This window comes from Brassica rapa, chromosome A09 (genome assembly GCF_000309985.2).
Source record: "Brassica rapa cultivar Chiifu-401-42 chromosome A09, CAAS_Brap_v3.01, whole genome shotgun sequence".
NCBI classification, from domain to species: domain Eukaryota; kingdom Viridiplantae; phylum Streptophyta; class Magnoliopsida; order Brassicales; family Brassicaceae; genus Brassica; species Brassica rapa.
Genome location: NC_024803.2, coordinates 44,301,129 through 44,320,704, shown reverse-complemented (window position 1 = coordinate 44,320,704; position 19,576 = coordinate 44,301,129). Strand labels below are relative to the sequence as shown.

General features: G+C 36.4%; 2 protein-coding genes and 1 pseudogene across 2 annotated transcripts; all 3 read right to left on the bottom strand.

The window, feature by feature from the left end:
• Window positions 1-849: 849 nt before the first annotated feature.
• On the bottom strand, window positions 850-11,417 carry LOC103843630 (annotated as a pseudogene).
• On the bottom strand, window positions 4,036-4,479 carry LOC103843844. Its single transcript, XM_009120624.1, has one exon. It carries the CDS (start codon window positions 4,477-4,479, stop codon window positions 4,036-4,038), a length of 444 nt encoding a protein of 147 aa, XP_009118872.1.
• A 3,358-nt stretch (window positions 11,418-14,775) lies between the features above and the next one.
• LOC103843627 (receptor-like protein 54) lies at window positions 14,776-17,589 on the bottom strand. The gene has a single exon (XM_033280747.1). It carries the CDS (start codon window positions 17,215-17,217, stop codon window positions 15,166-15,168), a length of 2,052 nt encoding a protein of 683 aa, XP_033136638.1. The 5' UTR covers window positions 17,218-17,589; the 3' UTR covers window positions 14,776-15,165.
• Between the last annotated feature and the right edge of the window lie 1,987 nt (window positions 17,590-19,576).

Here is a 19,576-nt window from a genome sequence, read left to right as displayed (position 1 = left end):
CAAGAACACTAAAGGGAACGCCATCATCTTTTTATTCAACTATCCTATAAGACCCTCAAGCTCTAAAAGGCTTCTGCAGTCAAACTACAACACCATTGCTTCTCCGCCGGAGGAGCCGCGTCACCATTTCATCAGCCGACAAGAAACAAACAACAACCACCGATACGTTATCAAATGTATTTAGCCTTGAAGCCCTAAAGCAAGCTCTGTCACTTCTTCTTGACTTGTCAAAACGTCCCAAATCCCCTCACATCTCATTATTAGAAACTCGTCTTCCTCTGTTAACGTATGTGTTTGATCTCTGGCTATGCGATGTCCTAATCTCCTAGAGCTTGTGTGACTTATAGAATGCCGTTTAAGTAACTGTCATTGACAAAGCTTCCACTCTTGTTCTTTCTGGTAAGTAGATTGGTCTGTCGTCTTGAGACATCTTTATTGCTTCACCTTCTTACAGAGAACAGCTCTACAATCCCCTGCATTGGTCTCAAGAAACAGAGAACTAATCATGAGCAAACAAACCTACACTTAAAATCGAACCTTAGTGACTATGAGATGGGTTTGGTCGAAGCGAGCAAACATACCTTCCAAAAAGGGCAGCAAGAGCTGTGGTACAGGAAAAAGAGCCCGGAAGAAGAGCCAACGTAACACAAATAACATTGGCAAATATGGACTATGATCACGTCATCCCATTGATTTCTAAGGTTTTCTTTGAAATAATAAATAGAATATAATATTATCTATAGATTGTGTACATTGTTTTCTCTCAGTACTAAGAAGCTAACGTCAACACAACCAAGAGTAGTAGTTTCTGACTGGTTTCATAAAATCAGAGCACTCTTTTTTTCCTTATTGATACTTATTTTGCTGCATTTTCTGGCTTATTTCCCAACCTCCCCAACCGTAAATGTTTTCCACTATAATTCTTTCCTCTATTCAGAAACCAGATACAATACAAAGACCAATTAAAAGATTAACTTTAGAGAGATTATGATCTCATGAAGGGGAGGATTATTTACTTTATCTTTGGAGAGACATGTGATTAGTTGTTGCTGTTCTTCAGTAGTAAGTGTGTCCTTTAGGTACATCGTGGCAGCTGCAGCTTCATCGTGCCCGCCTTTCCATGTCAATCCTTGAGTTATGGCATCCAAAGCGTTACAACTTTAGAAATTTAGTATCAGAAACGAAAAAACGTTTGTGTCTACATACCTGTCACGAAGCAGACAGCCTTTGCCAATTTTGATATCCACATCATCATTCTCCTTCTCGAGATATTGGTATTAGACCAGCAACCTTACAAAGTACACCTAGGAGAGTTCATCATTCATATATAGTGTATGAGATAGGTGAGGAACGCTTGGAAGCTGGACAGATGAATTTATTGCTATGAATGAATGCCATCAACCACATCAAATCTTTAATCGCAGAGGAGTGGATTATTGGAGTAATTTCGACGGTTTCAGAAAGGCTGACGTAGCTAGGAGAGTTTCGACCATAGAGGAGAGAAAGGTCGAAAACGTTTTAGCTTTTAAGCAATGGGCTATTGACCTAATTTAAACGGACAACAATATAAGCATTTGTAATGGGCCAACGAAAAAGCATAAGTTCACTTCGTTCCCTAAAATCGAAAGACGGCCGAATGTGTTAAAAAGCAGGAGTACACGTGTCATATTTTGCCCCTCAGTCCTTGCTGATGTGGACACCTTAAGAAGAGACTCAAGCCAACTTTATTATATAAGATCTCTGCCTTTTTAATCTATCTTATTAGTAGCATAGATGTACATTTTAGTAGGGGTTATTGGTTGTTGTATTTTAATGGATTTAAAAATCCGAACTAAATCTAGTGTTATTGGTTCTGTGATTTTCAGATCTGTATTAAAATCATGTGTTATTAGTTTAATAATTCATAAATTCAATATCAAATCAAGTGTTATTCAATCGTACGGATTTACTAATATATTTGATTTTATAATGGATTTGAATGTATTTGTTTGGATTTTTTAGTTAAAAATACAAAGACAAATCCGAGAGAAAACCTTCGGATTTGTATATTTTACTTGGATTTGTAAATACTATATATATTTCTAGATCAATCAAAATATATAAACCAATAACACCTTCAAATCCATCTCAAGAATTTACAAAATATCATAGCTGACTTTGCATACATTCAAAACATAATACAAGAATAACAATTAATATTCTTGTGTAAAAAAGCTATTTTACTCAAATGGAAAGCGTGAATTATTGTTTGATAATTTTTGTATAAAAACAGCTAGTATTTGTGTAAAAAATTAGTAAAAACAGCTATTTTTTGTGAGTAAGAAAATATCATCAATTGTTGTTTTAGTAGCTGTAAATTGATATTTTGTGTAAAAACAAGGTAGTGTACAGTCCTATTTTCATTTCATACTCATGGTAGCCACATTGGGTATGGGCATTCGGTACCCATTCAAGTTCGGTTTGAATCTATTCAGATTTCAGATTTTTGGAATTAGATATTCAGTCTCACTCGGATGTTTACAAATTCTGGTTCGGGTTCGGTTTGGATATTTGCGGGTTCGGATAACCCATTTAAATTATTTTGAAAAATTAAAAATTCATATATGCTTTAATTTTTAAAATCTTAAAAACTAAAAATAGTATAAAATATATAAATTTGAATAGTATATGCAAAATACCTAATTTAACACAAAATAAGTTTGACTTGAATATTTGAATGGAAAGTCAATAGATATATCAAGTACTTTTGGTGTTTTGAATATTGTTTAGCTATTTTAAATATTTACTTTTGACTATTTGTATATATTTTCAAGTATTTCAGACAACTTCAAAATATCTTATATATTTTAGATATTAAATCTAAAAAATAATTAAAATATTTAAGTATATAAATCTGATTCGGATATATTCGAATTTCTGTTCAGTTCTGATTTTTTAAATATCAAAATTTTAAACCCGATCGGATATTTAACCAATATATATCCGAGTTTGGTATTACTTTTTTTTTGGATCGGATTCGTTCTTTGGATTCAAATTTTTTGCCGAGCCCTAGTAGCCATCAACCTTAAGATAATCTGCATTTTATTGATGAAATTACATTTGTACTCTTTTAAAATCCCTTTCTTCTTTTTAATCTATGGACTAGAGAGACATTAAGTTGTGTAATATTTGTTTCTATCTCTCGCTACAAATGAGAAACACGTAGGACATATACCTAGCAAAGCTGGGATTTGTATTACTTGCAACGTCGATGAGATTCATATTGCTTTTGATCATCCATGATCCATGTTAGTCTTTCTCTTGTACTTGTGAGTAGTGTCGTCGTTGCAGCATCCCACAAGATGGTAAGTGTTTTGGAAACCTGCTTGGCCAATACCATCACAATATAAGAACATGAAACGAATCAAACCTCACATCAGGGTAGACACGGAGGGAGGATCAGAAGGAGGCAACTCTCCGTGACGGATGATAGACGGTGTTGAGTATACCGGTTAACGGGTTGAGTTAATTGGAATATTTAAAAACAAATGAACAATGTTATTATTATGAACTTCTTAAAAATGTCAAAAATTATTATGAAAAGTGACCTAGGATTCGAAACTGGTTTACTGGTCAAAGAAAGTTTATAAACCACTAAAACATTACATAATGGATGTTAAGTTCTTGGTATTAGACAAAGAGACATTATAAATACAGAGGATATGAGTTTGCTTGCAATGCAAGGTGAGAGCAAATTAAAGGAAAGATAGCCAAGACTAAGACGAACAAGATACTTAGCTAGAGGAAGATACTTGTACCTCTTCTCGAGAATTGGACAAGGGATTTGTAAAGATTTTCATCTTTGAGTTCGTATTAGAGGGGCATCACATCAACAAAGTAATAACCACTAGGGCAAATCATATATATATGTATAAAGCATTGATAGAAAAAAAAAACTCAAACCATGAAAAGTTTTATTTATGTTCCTAGAAAGCGAACAATTTAGTCATCCCTGTTGATAATAACTTAAACGAACCTAAGTAGTCAACACCTCAGCTAGATCTGCTTCATTAAGCATTTCAAAAGAGCCGAGAATTGTTCTTTGCAACAATCTCCAAAGAACTCTTGAGCCCTAATAGGAGATTCCTCCTCCATGATGGAGTCAAATTCTTTAATTACTTGTTCCTGAGCACCTTTGTAGAAGTCGATAAACTTATGATAGTAATCAGAGTGGGCCTCCACACACTCTATCAAATCACCAGAATCATTATTAGTGGATTCTACCCAGTTCATATATGATTCTTTGCAAGCACCCCCTATCATGTAGTCCGTATACTTATTGTAGTCGTCATTGAAGGCGGCTTCGAAACCCTTAAACCCTTTGGTAGCGATTTCATCAACCTTGGAAGCCAAGTAAGCCAGCGCACACTCCTCCAGCTTAGTCTCGGCTTCTTTGCAAGCGTCTTCATGTGGAGAACAAGTGGACTCAGAGTTCCCCATATTCGCTTTAATGGTGGCTGGGTTCTAAGACAAAATAAACTGACATTATATAGATGATACTGGGGATCTGAGGTTGCTTGCGATGCAAGGCGACAAAAATAATGAAAGTTTTCCAAAGAAGAAGATACCTAGCCTAGCTACCTCGTTTCGAGAAAGTTTCCATACGGTTTTGGTGATTCAAATCAAATCGGGGAAATTTTCTATAAATGGGTCTTGGCCAAAGAGGCAATGTTATCAATACAAAGGCATTCGAGCTTGTTTGCAAGGCAAGGCAGAGAGCCAAAAGGAAATTTCGAGAGATAAAACGGGGAAAAAGTACTAAAAACGTCTTGTCAACAGCATCCTCCTAGTGACTCTGTCTGGCCTTAGTGATCGTTTAACTTGTGCTAGTTTCTCTGTTTTCGTTCGTGTCAGAAAAAAAGGAATTGACCCGTTAATTAGTCAAACTTCCACTACATTCATATGTTGCTGCATAATTACAACTTTAAAATAATATGATTAATATCTGCCTCCTGGTGTTCCTCTTGTTTTGTACATAAAAGATGAGCATTAGACAAAAGGGAAGAGAAGTCAGTTTTGGTTGGTGGTTTAGTGATTTGTAGAGTTTTATTCGTTCGGGCTTGTTAGTCCTCTCTTTCAAAATCTTTTCTCTTTTTTTTTTTCACTCTTATTGATTACCTTCTTCTTGTTTTGGTTTGTGGTATAGTTTCTTGGCGAGTGGGATATGAGTTGTTAGAATGGTAATGGTCGACATACATATCATCCGTAGGGTGTATTATTAGCTGAGGGAGAGTCTGCTGTCTCTTTCATTTATTTTGTATCAGAATAGCCGTTCGTGGCTTTTGTATATGTTTTTTTTTTTAAAAGAAAGTTTCATCTCATACATTTGTAACGTTTGTGTTGATAATATCATGATATGAAATATTTTCTTGGCTCCCGTTGGGTTGTCTTAGGTAGCCAAAAAAATATGAGCTATGACTCTTTTTTTTTTGTGTATCCGTGAGCGTTTTATCAAATTAATTAGGGAGACATGGGCATGGGAAAAGAAGGTCATTTTATAAGTTTGGTTTTAAAACAAGGTTCAAGACTAGAGACAATCTTAAGTTCGGCAATATGATTATGAGTATTGAAAGCATTTGACAATTTTATGCGAGTATACATTACATGAATATACATATATACTAACGCGTACGTTTTACTACCGAAAAAATAATATACGAAGGGTTACAAAATAAAATCATACATTCATATATATAGACCAACCAAATAGTTTCCTAATGCTTCTATATGTGATTACCATGCATATTTGCTTTCACTGCTTGTCGTTGCCATATTAATCCCCACCACTGCTGCGCCTTACAGCTTATCCTACAAGAAAATTCAGAATCTACTACAACTTAAAGATGATTCAGTACTAAAACTCATTAACCATTTACTGCAAAACAAAACAAGACATCTATAACATATTCACCCAATTTTATTCCAGAACTAACAGAGTTAAGAAGCAGAAAATAAATAGTAGAACTGAGTTGATCTCAATGTGTATGTACCCGTTTGTAACGATGTCTCTTGTCACCATGCCGGTGGCCTCTCTCCTTTCGTCTGTCTATGTTCCCCTTCTTCTCGTGCTATCCGAGCTACTTCCTGTAATGGTCGAATTGTATGCTCTCGTGGTTTTTTAGATAAACAGAAAAGATTTGAAAAGCAAATAAGAACTTGTTTTGTAAACTACAAAACTTCTTTCTCAGCTTCGGCAAATAATTCCTTCTCAGACTGGTGTTTATAGCAGAGTATACTTAGCACATAAGATTGCTAATAATATAAAAGCATGCATGCTGAAACTCATTTAATACTTGTACCTCGTTTCGAGATATTGGACATGGGGTTTACCATATGTTACGGTGATTCAAATCAAATTGGGTAAATTGTGGTAAAATGAGAAACACGTGCTGGGATTGATTTGTAAAAGATTTTTCTCGTTTTCGAGTTCGTGTAGAGGGGTTTCAATCTGACTGAAACATCAACAACTAGGGCAAATCATATATTAAAAAAAAGCATTATAGAAAAAAAAACTCAACTATCAAAAGTTTTATTTCTGTTCCTAGAAAGCGAACAAATTTCGTAGAAAAAAAAGAAGAAGAAAAAGAACAATTTAGTCATCCTTGTTGACTAAATTAACCTTAAAAGCCATTTACCAAAATTAATAAACCCAGGACCAAATTCCTCTTCTTCTTCTTCGTTGAAGCCCTCCTCGATGAGGCAATCCATACAAGCAAAGTATTGTTCCTTGCAACAATCTCCTTCTCCTTTCGTGAAGAACTCGTGAACCCCCAAAGCCAATTTGACTTCCCCTCCGGGAAACATGGATTCAACTTCCTTCGACACTTGTTTGTCAATAATCTCGTTATACTTATGATAGTAATCAGAGTGGGCTTCCATACACTTCAACATGGCTATCTGCTTATCCGGCTTATCCCTATCAGGGCATTCCGCAAGTGCCATAAATGGCTCTTTGCAAGCACCTCCTTTCATGTAGTCATAGTCAGCTGTTTTGAAAACCTCAGTCACCGCTTTGGTAGTGAGTTCCTTCACTTTGGGAAGAATCAGCATACACTCTGTCAGCTTATCCTCGGCTTCTTTGCAACCGCCTTCATGCGGAGAACAAGTGGTGGACGGCGGGACTTGGTCGTTTGAAGAATGGGACTCAGAATTCACCATATTCGCTTTAATGGTGGTGGCTGGGTTTTTAGACAAAATAAAGTGATATTATATACATGCTGGGGATGTGAGCTTGCTTGTGAAGCAAGGCGAGAGAAAAATGAAATATTTCCAATAAGAAGATACCTAGACAAAAGTGACATTTTATTACATGGGATCTGCGCTTGCTTGTGAAGCAAGGCGAGAGAAAAATGAAATATTTCCAATAAGAAGATACCTAGACAAAAGATTTTATAGATACAAGGGATTTGAGCTTGCTTGTGAAGCAAGGCGAGAGAAAAAAGAAATATTTCTATAAATGGGTCTTTGACCAAGGAGGGAAATATTATCAATACAAAGGAACTCGAGCTTGTTTGGAATGCAAGGCAGACAGCCACAAGGAAATTTTCCAAAGAGAAAAAACGGAAAAAGTACCAAAAACATCTTGGCAACAACATCCTCCTAGATAATATTATTTTCATGCTTGTAGAAACTTTTAAACAACATCCTCTGTGTGTTTTGTAAAAGTCATGACACAATGACTGGATATGAGTTTATCAGAACGAGCTTGAAAAGATTGTTTTTTTCAATTCTTTTTAATATCTGTTATTTGAGTCAGAAAGAGGAAATGACCCGTTAATTAGCCAAGCTTCCAATACATTCATATGTTGCTGCATATAAGCATATTACAACTTTCAAATCATAACAATGATAGTGCAATAAAAAAAAACATTTTGATTAATTAATAACATTACTACGTTAACAAGATTGTCATTTACAGTTTTTCTTCTAGCGATTACGTAGCTACGGTAAAACGTTACATAAACACCAAGTTACAAAAAAGGCATCATCAGCTCATGGACGCTTGGTTTTTTGAAAATATGTGAAAGCTTTTTTCACAAATTTATGATATTGAAAAAAAAAACAAATGTTTGTCGAATCTCATCACTTCTCTTAGATGTTGTTACAAATTTTGAAAGAAAATTCAAATCTATGTTTGAAAGACCTCTCTCTTCTTCTGTTCTTCTTTGTTTGAAACAAATTTCAAAGGCTTTACACAGTTAAAGATTCCTCACCGTCCTAATCCAACGACCGTGGAATCTGTCTGAGAAGTTGAATCTGAATCTCCAACACTCTCCAACCGGCTGTCTAAAACACTATCCGGTGGGCATTTGTCACCGCCCTTCTTCGGATTCACCTGACAGAAACACTCAGGCCATGAGTTCGTATAAAACGATTCAGGAGACACGCGTTTGTGAGGCCCTCCAAAGTTTGTCTTCATCATTACTCGTCTCACCGCTTCTTCCAATCCAGCCGTTTTCCCTTTCTCTCTAGCTACGAAAACCGGAGCAAAACCTTTCCTGTCCGGTCTGATTGTGGTACGGAAACCTAGTAGAGACGGTGACCTAAGAGATTGTTGGCGAAGTTGCTCGGCCCATCGTACGTTGGCATGAAAATGTCGGACATGAGACAAACCATGTAATCCACAGCTGATCCTATTAATCCTTGCGAGTTTGTTGGTGACAGCTCCTCGGAAGAAGGGTCCACCGAGCTATGGTTGTCAAGCCGTGGGAATAAGGTTCGAAACGGTTTCATGAACCGTTCCCCGCCGAATAGTTCACCAGCTGCTAGGTATATCCTTGTGGAGTTATCGAATCTCATTGCTCGTAATATAAGATCAACCTACACCCACAAGCATCAACCAAAATGTCAATGTTGCAATTCTAAAGTAGCTAGCTTATCAGTTTATTGCTCAACATGAAACTGATGCGGATAAAGATAGTATAAAGAAATTACCTCCTCAGGGGTCAGTGGACACTTCCCAATAGCACGTCTTTCGTTGTAAATAAGCCTTTTCTCTGCAAAGTTTTCTTTACGGTACTTCTTAAGTATCTTCTGTTCTTCAGGGTTGAATATGTCGAAGCACCTGCTGTAAACAGACAACGAACCATTGAAGTTCCCATGTTGCTGATGTATATAAGATGATAATACAAAGGCAGACAAGTTCGTTGAAAAGGAGCATACCCTGCGAATGCCAACATATCCATTTCGAAACGAAGATGGATGGACATGAAGTGGCCCTGTGATCGGAGTTTGTCAACAATTGATTCACTCAACTTCATGATGTGTGGCTTGAATCTCAAAGCGTGGTAGTTCACTCTGCACCTTAACCGCTGATATTCAGGATTGTCAATTTCCTCCGCCAACCGATGTAAGAAAGGTGTAAGGTAGATAGCACTATGTTCTTTCATTGCCTTTAGAGCAGTTGTCAGGTACCAATCAATAGGAACATCTCTAGGTGGACGAACTGATTCAAAGAAAAAACGAACACACAATTGTAAGAATCTTTACTTTCAGACTTCAAGCTTATATGAAAACAAAAGCTTTTCTTTGTGCTTGTACCTGAAAAGCTTTTATCTTCTTGGTTTTCCCATTTTTGAGAACATCGGGGATCTTTCCCACAATCTTAACATCATACTTCAGTGTCTTAATAAAATGTTCAACATCATATATACCTTGGAAACCACTGGCAATAGAACAAACATATATCAGATAACACATACATATACTGAAACAAGTTATGCAATGAACATCAACACCTATCTTTAACATTACGAGAAGAAATCCGCTAAGAACTTATCTATCTGTATGATGATACTTAGAAAGACATAGAAATTGCATTAACTTTACATTTTGTAGCCAGTACTAATCAACTATTTTTCCAGAAAGTCTAATATTGTCTAGATGTTAATCAACTATAACTAGTCCTTTTGCAACAGAAACATACCTGTCATCATGCCAAAACGAGTTTGCATCTAATTCGGGTAACACAAGTGTAGCATTCATGATTCGGGCAGCAAGTACTGCATTACATATCTGCAACATCATCCACATGTTAATATCTGTCACATCCAAGTGTAAGTAACGACCTTGATCATACAATAGCACACATACCGCACTACGTTGCTGATTCAAACCACCATTACACCGAACGCGAAGATAGCCATTTGTCTCCTCCGTAGGAGCTGCAAAAAGCAATCAAAAGATTCTTATAATCATCATTCCACTCCTGGAAAGCCCCAAGACTTGTGAGATAAAAGCACAGAGTGAAATCTTTACAGGTCAAAAACATGAGATGAACATACGAGGCCAGTCAGAACGTGGAGCAGAAGATGGTCTCCAACCACCAGACTCAGCACTCTCCCACAGCTCTTCCATGTTTATCTACTCAAATAACAATCAACAAAACACAAGAAGAAGTGATTTTCAAGCTGAAAATCACTACTCAAAGTTTACCAGAGCCCTTCCACATTTATCTACTCAAGTATCAAAGGCTTAGATCAAAACAAGAAGAACTGATCTTCAGCTACAAAATCACTACTTAAAATTCATACTACAACACAAGAAGAACTGATATTTTCAGCTAACAAATCACTACTCAAAATTCTTACTCTCCCAGAGCTCTTCCACATTTATCTACTCAAATATCAAATGCTTAAATCAACACAAGAAGAACTGATATCTTCAGCTACAAAATCACCACTCAACATTCATACTCTCTCAGAGCTCTTCCACATTTATATAATCAAGTATCAAAAGCTTAGATCAACACAAGAAAAACAACAGATCTTCAGCTACAAAATCACTACTCAAAATGCAAATTCTCCAGAGCTCTTCCCACATTAATCTACTCAAATACCAAAAGGCTTAGATCAACACAAGAAGAACTGATATATTCAGCTAACAAATCACTACTCAATAATCCATACTAAAGATTGAACTAACAACAACCTTAGATGAACGCGTAGGATCGCGATTACGACGGATGCTAGCTGAGAAGAGAAGCGAGAACGTACAGATGAGAAGAACGATGACTCCGATCGAGAGCTTCGCCACCATCCCCCCCTTCGTTCCAGCTCCTCCCGTCTTCCCGTGAATCCGGTGGCTCCCTAATCTGCAACATCACTAAAAAAATCAACACCCGATCCAAATCGATATCAATCGCTATAAAAAAATTCAATCTTACCTTCGCATCGCGTTCGCAATCAGGAAGAAGACAAATATCTTCTTCTTCTTCTCCAGTGATTTGAGAATTTGAAATCGCAGGAAACCGGACTCGGTTCTCTGGATCAAACCGGCCGGTTTATTATTTCGGAACCAGTCTGGCTTCTATTGTTATTTCATTGAGAATTTGAAGTCGCAGGAAACCGGAGTCGGTTCTCTGGATCAAACCGGCCGGTTAACTATTTCCGTTCTATTATTTCATTGATTCGTGATTGTTTTTTAAATTCTTAAACATCGTAACTCCCAAAAGTAACTAATAAAATATCTTTCTTTTTTTGAACTGAACTAATAAATATCTATTAATAAAAAAAAAAAATTGACCGTTGTGATATTATTAATTAATAAATATCTATTAATAATAATAATCGAAAATATGACCGTTGTAGTTATTATTAACCAATGTTCGAAAACTCGGACAACTCGGCCGAGTTTCCGGCGGAAAAACGTTCGGCGGTAGACAACCGCATCGATTTGGTGTTACTCGGTCCTAAAATCGGTTCCCTTAAAAAAATCATGTTTTTTTTGTTTTACAAGTTAGAGATCAATATGTTTAAGATAGATCTGTCATATTTGATAACAATCAGAAGATAAAGCATGAAAAAATAAGATGAAAAAGTGAAGAAAAACTCTCGACGGCCAACGTAAGGTTTCCAGAAAAAAATTAAGAGGAAGAAGACAGGGCTAAATTCGTCAATTCTACCTCATTAATGACAAAAAAACAAAAAAAGAAATTTATATGCCTACCTGGCGTCGAACTGGCAACCTGTGAGAAACGACGACCCCACGCGAACCACTACGCTACGCTTCCATTTTATATTTTCGCTACAAAACAAGTACATATAGCTATTTATTTATTAAACTTACAAAAACTAATCCCCAATTAATCATCGATTAATCTCCGATTTTTTTGCTACTCGCTAGGCGCATGCCGACCGCCCGACTCACGCCTAGCGCAATTTCGAACATGGTTATTAACTAATAAATATCTATTAATAATAATAAAAATATGACCGTTGTAATGATCTAGCCGTTGGCTCCTCCTCCTCTTCGTAACTTCTATAAGAAGCGCTCTCTCGTTCCTTCCTTTCCTCATCATCTTTCATTCATTCCTCACAAACTCATACACAAAAAGAAAATCAAGAATCTGTTGGAGAGCAATTATAGGCGACAAGAGAGAGCAATTATAGGCGACAAGAGAGAGAGAGAGAGCAAATATGCAATGATCAAGTCAAGAGGTATGTTTCTTCGCAGTCTTTTTATTTTGTGTTTCTATGTTTCGCTTCGAGTTTTACTTTGCTTGTTTTCATCCGTTTAAGGTTTCGTTTGATTTTAGTCAATTTGTGATTTGTGTTCATCTGATTTCTTTTTTTCTTTTCTTGAGAATTATGTTTTCTCGATGAGATTGTGGTATTAATCCTAAATCGATTTGATGATGATAAGTTTATGTTTAATAATTGAAAATTAACCAACAATTAATCTTTTTTTTTTGTGGTGCAGAGTACGGTGGCCTTTGAAGAAAACAAGGCTGCGAACACAAGATCAAAAGAATTGTCAGCAGAATTAAGGTGAGTTTATTATTACCGTACTCTAATCCATTTTTGAATTATTATTTAAGAAAATCAATTGATACGGCTGGTGATGGAAAATATTACTTATAATTAGGTTGAACTATTAATAACGCAGTTTCCCTATAGAAAAGTATCGAATGGTTGCCTAAGAAGTAAGTTAGCATAATCTATGGGTTTAATGTATTGTATTAATTACGAATTAATTTTTGAACTACTCATAACGCAGTTTCCCTATGGAAAATATCGAATGGTTGCCTAAGAAGTAGTTAGCATAATCTGTGGGTTTAATGTGTTGTATTAATTACGAATTAATGTTTGATGTTAATTACAGGGAGTTAATTCAGTTGTCACTGATAGTGCCAAGAACTTGGTGATAGTGAAAGGGATCATTGACGTAAAACTACTCCTTCCTTATCTCAAGCTTAAACGCACCGTCGAAGTTGTTCCGGCCAAAACAGAGGAGGCAGTGGCTGAGGTACAAAATCCTTTCATCATTAGTCTATTTGTAGTGTATGTGTGTAGATTTTTATGGGGAACTTGTTTTCTACACGGATTTTAAACTGTTTTTCTTTGTCAAAACTTTTCATTTTGGAGGGAGATTTTTTTTTAAAAATTACTTAATTGGTAATTGAAACTTATGTTATACTCAGTGTGTCGAAACAGATATAATGTGCGTCCTGTCATTGATTTGATTATTAGAGATCGTTATGTTTCATTTGTTTCGCACATTTGGGATAACTAAGTTCCTCTTAATCAGTTTAAGTGATTAAAAAAAATTTCCCTATCGTGTTTTCATGTTTTCTAAAAAGTTTAAGATGATTTTAAACTGTATTTTGTCAAAGGGTTTTTAGAGGAGTTTTCTTAATTACTTAATTGATCCGGACTAAGAAATGGAAGAGATATAGAGTATAAAAGCATTATAACAATGAAGCTTGAGTGTTCGATTGTGGAAGTTTCCACTTTGTGTGGCTGATGGCTCGGAAGATCGATATTTAGCTAATAGAGACAGAACATAAAAAAGAATTAGATTCGACAAAGAGTGATGATATTCCACCAAGGAAGCAAACAACGTCTTTTTCTATCGTCATTTAGCCAAACGTGATTCTTACGTCAATATAACCAGACGTGACTCTCACGTCCACTTCTTTTCTCTCTTAAAGTGACTTATGAGGTGAATATTCTCGCAACGGGACATTTGGGTAAGCTGAGGTCACAAAAACTTCTGGTTAAAGAACTCTCGAACGAAAGCTTCAACATGTTTTGCCATTATGGCCATCCGACCCCATTAGAAACACTTGCAAACTAATTGAAACTTTAATGGTATACAAAAAACTTATATCAATCAACCTTTTTAGCAAACATTGAAACTTGTTACAATCTTACAGCACAAACCGAAATTTACAAGATTTTATTTCATCTCTATCAAAAAAATATACAACTCAAACACCAAGGCCTTGTTGTCCGGAATACAAACACATCATAAAAATTACAAGCACATAAAGATACTTCAAAATACTAACTATAACCAAAGTTGCCTGATGTAAGTTTTGAAAGCCTAGAAGTGAAAAACGTACTTCAAAATTTTATTAACAGTCTCAAAAGGACGAGAAAATTGTGACATCACTGGTTTGTCATTGGACAGAGCCTCTGTTCTCATGTTTTTGTAAGCAAATTTGAGTACCAGATTTTTTTTTTAACCACGGATAAATGATTTCAACTTATCGATATCACTCATACACATATATTCTATGTCGGAATGGCTACAAAAACCCTTAATAAGAGAGTAGACAGTCTGTTGACCGAAAAAAAAAGAGAGAGTAGACAATCTTTAAAGAAGAACAGAGTATATACCCCCTCTGTTTTCATGTATGTGTAAGGATGAATGATCAACACATGAGTAAACTAAAAATGAAACATGAAAAAAAGAAAAGAAAAACCTACGTACGATAAGACTTTCATTTCATCACTCAACACACATACATATCAAAGTCGGAAGAGTTACAAAAACCTTACCACTTATTTCAACAACACCGAATGCATAAACTCCACTTCAAAGGCGAAACAACTTGTAGAACAACACCGGTTTGTACGAATAAAGGACTTGTCCAATCGCCAGTCCGAACAAGACTCCAGGGCCGTATCCCATTGCCGCTGCTTTCCAGTTCAACACTTGCTCTTGGTTTGGAGGTTCAGGCTCTTGTGCCTCTGGTGCTGATGGTGCCTTGTCGCCGAAGCAACTCTCCTGAAGAGGAAGACCACAAAGATTGAGATTCCCTTCAAAAGATGATTTGGGCTGTCCACCAAACTGTGTGCCCTGTGGTATCTGGCCCGTGAGTTTGTTATGCGAAACGTTGATTTACTCCAAGAACGAGAGGGTTGCTAGCTCCTGCGGGATTTTTCCAGAGAGTTGGTTCCGAGATAGGTCTAGTGACTCGAGGTTCGTGAGATTAGCCCAAGAAGATGGAATATGACCACTGAAATCATTGCTGGATAGGTCGAGCACAATAAGCGACTTCAAAAGACTTATAGATTCTGGAATCTGTCCTCCAAGTTTGTTTTCAGAGAAGTCAATGGCTGTGTAGGTATCAAGGATCTTTTCCAGCTCCATGTTTATTCCTTTGTTTCTCAAATACATGGAAGGGTAATAATCATACATGGTACCCTCTCCCATGTAATATAGCTCTGTTTCCTCTTGAGGAGTAGTAATCAAAGTTGTACTCCAATTGACAAAGTAATCATGTGGTAGTCTTCCGGTGAATTTATTACGGGATATGTCAACAATCTGCAGATGTGGAAAGGATAGAGGATGTTGAGGAGAATAGATTGGACCATGGAACTTGTTTGATCGTAGGACCATGACTTTTAGGTTCGGTAGATCCTTCAGCCAAAACGGAAAGGTGTCAGCGATTCTGTTGCCCTCCATGTTTAGAACCTTTAGGTCTACGCAATTTGTAAGCGACCTTGGAAGCTTCCCAGTTATTTGATTATGGCTAAAGTCAAGTGTTGTCATTGAGCAAGTTTTGTCAAATATCTCGGGAAGTGTCCCAGTGAGATTGTTGTTTCGGAGATCCATATCTTTTACCATTGTAAACAAGCAACGGGGAATTGAACCACTGAAATTGTTGTGCGACAGATCAAGGATAGGTATGTAGCTTTGATTGCACAATGAAAGAGGAATGTCTCCTGTGAAACTATTATTTGAGGCAAGCACGACGCACAATCCCGGTGAAATAAGAGGAAGAGATCCTTTAAAAGCGTTAGACCTCAAATCTAAGACTGCAAGAGACGAATTAAGAAGCATTTTTGGAGAGCCTTCAACGCCATCCAGGGAGTTGTGAGACAGAAACAATCCCCTCAAAGAAGGCAAAGCCAATAACCATTTAGGCACTTTTCCTTTGAGTCTATTGTTTGCAATGCGCAAAGTTCCCAGCTTCTTTAGGTTTTTAATAAATGTGGGGAACTCGTTGATGCTGCAGTTATCCAAATATAGCATGTCCAAATTTGGGGAACCGGTATTAAGCTTTGAGATAGAAGTCCCGGTAAGAACCAGGATCTCTAAAGACTTGAAACCCATGGAGACGCAGTTGATTGGGTCGGTTGTGTTTTGAAAAGATAGGTCGAGGAACTTGAGGTTGGTTAATTTTGAGAGAGGCTCTAGGATTCGACCACTGAGACGGTTATAGCTAAGGTATAATTCTTCAAGCTTAGATGATGAAGAGCAATTCATTGTTTCAAGAGAGTCGATGAGATGGTTTTGGCTCAAATGAAGACTTGAAAGGAAAGGCATGGTGAGTAGAGAACAAGGAACCTCTCCAGAAAAGAGATTATCATCAAGATTTAAAGAAGAGAGCTTTGATAGATTGAAAAGAGGGGAAAAACTGCCAATAAGCTTGTTACCGGCAAGGCGCAACTCCGTTAGACGGTTTAGGCTACTGAATGAGGATGGAATTTCACCGGCTAATCTCATATAAGAAAGACGCAAGACCTCTAAGTTTGTGAGATTGCCAAGTTCTGGGAGGAATGAGAAGGATTCAAAGTAGTTTAAAGAGAGATCGAGGTACCTGAGGTGGTGTAATCTGAAAAGGCTACTATTAGCACTGAGACTGCCACTGAGACATGCACCACCTAGGTCTAGTTTCGTCACTACACCAGTCTCGTTATCAAATACAACCCCATCAAAGGACTTAACGTCTTTGCTGGTCCAATATTTTGTCTTTTGTTCCGAGTTAGGCAACTCTTTGAAGTCGCATTTGAGGATTGGAAACTCGTTCTTAAACGCCATAAGGAGCTCAATTTGGTCCGGACGAGGAAATGGAAGGGAAACAAGACTGTTGACAAAGAAGCTGGAGACAAAGAGACCAGATAAGAAAGAGGGGATGGAAGAAACATGGAAACATGGTTTCACCATTTTGGAAAAATAATGACTTTGAAAGAAAACAAAGATATTGAAGAAGAAGCTTTGGTATGTATGATTTGGTTTTGCAGCCAACCAACTATATATATATATATATATAGCGTAAAGTATAACGATGATAAGAGCGCAGTTTACGTTGCTTGACTCTTCAGTAGTGAAATTTCTTATTGTGTGGCTCACAGTCTATATTCCGAACAAGACGTCAAGATCCATATTTAGCTACTATTAGAGACAAAACATGAAGACATCAGAATCTTACGTCAATTTAATTAGACGTGATTCTTACGTCAATTTAAACCAGACTTGACTCTTACTTCCATTGAGTTTCTCTCTCAGATTGATTTATGACGGTGAATGCTCTCGTATCCAGGAAAGTTGTGTAAGCTCACATGGTCGTGGGACCCAGAGAAAACATTTTTAACATTTTGCCACAGTAATTAGGAATTTGTGTTCAATAAGACTTTACGGTTGTGTATGTGTATTGAGGACTCCTTAGACTATAATTTTGTTTTGAAAGATCAATATGTTGAGTAGGTGAGTTAGATTGGATTAACAGAAGCAGCCACGACGTGAGTTTGATCATTGGTCCATGAAACAAACCAATTTATAAACAGACACAATAACCCAAAATATATGCTCCTCTGCCCTTTAACTGATAACAGACTATGGTTTTCCCTCATAGAATTTGTATAGCTACCCTTTAGAATACAATTTATCAAAAGTCTCAACAAAGTTTAAGATTTGTTACTCTCAATATGCTACTTCCTCGATATGTTTTCCGTCTGAAATTATACTGTCTTTAGGGTTGAGTATTGAATGATTATGACCCCAACTCTGTTGCAAAAAGATGAAGATGCACGCATTGGTTTTAAAACATTACTCAAGTTCTGAGGGGCTCTACTCTTTCCTTCATTGACTCCATCTTAGGCCTAAACAGATCTTTGCCTTTCGTTCTTATGTCATCAGCCTACCAGAAAGAAAATGATAAGATTCACCATCAGGCAAGCCAGCTTACAAATGTGAATCTCAAAAATATTTATCTAAAAACAAAGAAACATGTGCAAATCTTACATTAAGCATGTCTAAGCTTCGAGGCTGCGGTTCCAAAACCAAAGTGGCTGAGCCAAAGACGATAACAGTAGCGGCAGCAAATGCTTTTCCAACTGCAGAAACCAGAAAACCAAAGGGCTCAAGGTTAGGCAATACAATAGGTTTATGAGTCAGACAAAAGCTCAGCTCTGTTCCTATACAAGCAAGAATAAACACCAAGGCTTTGTTCTGTGGACATACCAGAGGCACCTAATCATAGTCCAGACTACTAAAACTATAACCAAAATTGCCTGATGTAAGTTTTGAAAACCTGAAATTAGTAATGTCGGTTATCTCGTTAACCGGTGAGTCAATCTTGAGAACCCGAATAAAAGGGCTCTCTCTCACAATTATTTCTCCCACTAGAACCACCAAGTCCAAACCAATATTACCATTATAGGAAGAGAAATTCTTGGGTTCACCCCCTAAGGTGAACCTCTAGGTTCACCAACCAATAGTGTTTGAGTATTTGATATTTGATATCTTTTAAAAAAGGAAATAAAATTGAATTTCCAAATATGATATAGATTTTTAAAATAAAACAATAAAAATACATAAATATAGTTACAAAAAATAAATAAATAAATATTGTTAAAATGTTAGCAAAATACTAAATCCTATACCCTAAATTCTAAACTCCAAACCCTAAATTATAAACCTTAAATCTTGGATAAACCGTAAACCATTGGAAAATTTTAAACCCTAAGTCATACATCAAAACTAAATCTTAATAAGACTAAACCCTAAATCCTAAACCCTAATCACTAAAGCATAAACCCGTGGATAAAGCCTGAACCCTTGGATAAATCATAAACTCTAAATTAAAAATACTTAAAATTAAATCCTAGAGTTTATGATTTATCCAAGGGTTTAGAATTTACCCAAGGGTTCAGAGTTTACCCAAGGGTTTAGGGTTTAGTGATTAGGATTTAGGGTTTAGTTTTATTAAAATTTAATTTTTAATGTATAATTTAGGGTTTAAGATTTTCCAATGTTTAAAGTTTATCCAAAGTTTAAGGTTTAACGTTTAGGGTATAGGGTTTAGGATTTAGGGTATAGGGTTTAATATTTTGCTGAAGACTTAATAATATTAATTTATTTATTTTTTGTAACTATTTTTATGTATTTTTATTATTTGATTTTAAAGATATAATCTAATTTGGATATTCAATTTTATTTCCTTTTTTAAAAGATATCAAATATCAAATACTCAAACACTATTGGTTGGTGAACCTAGAGGTTCACCCTAGGGGGTGAACCCAAG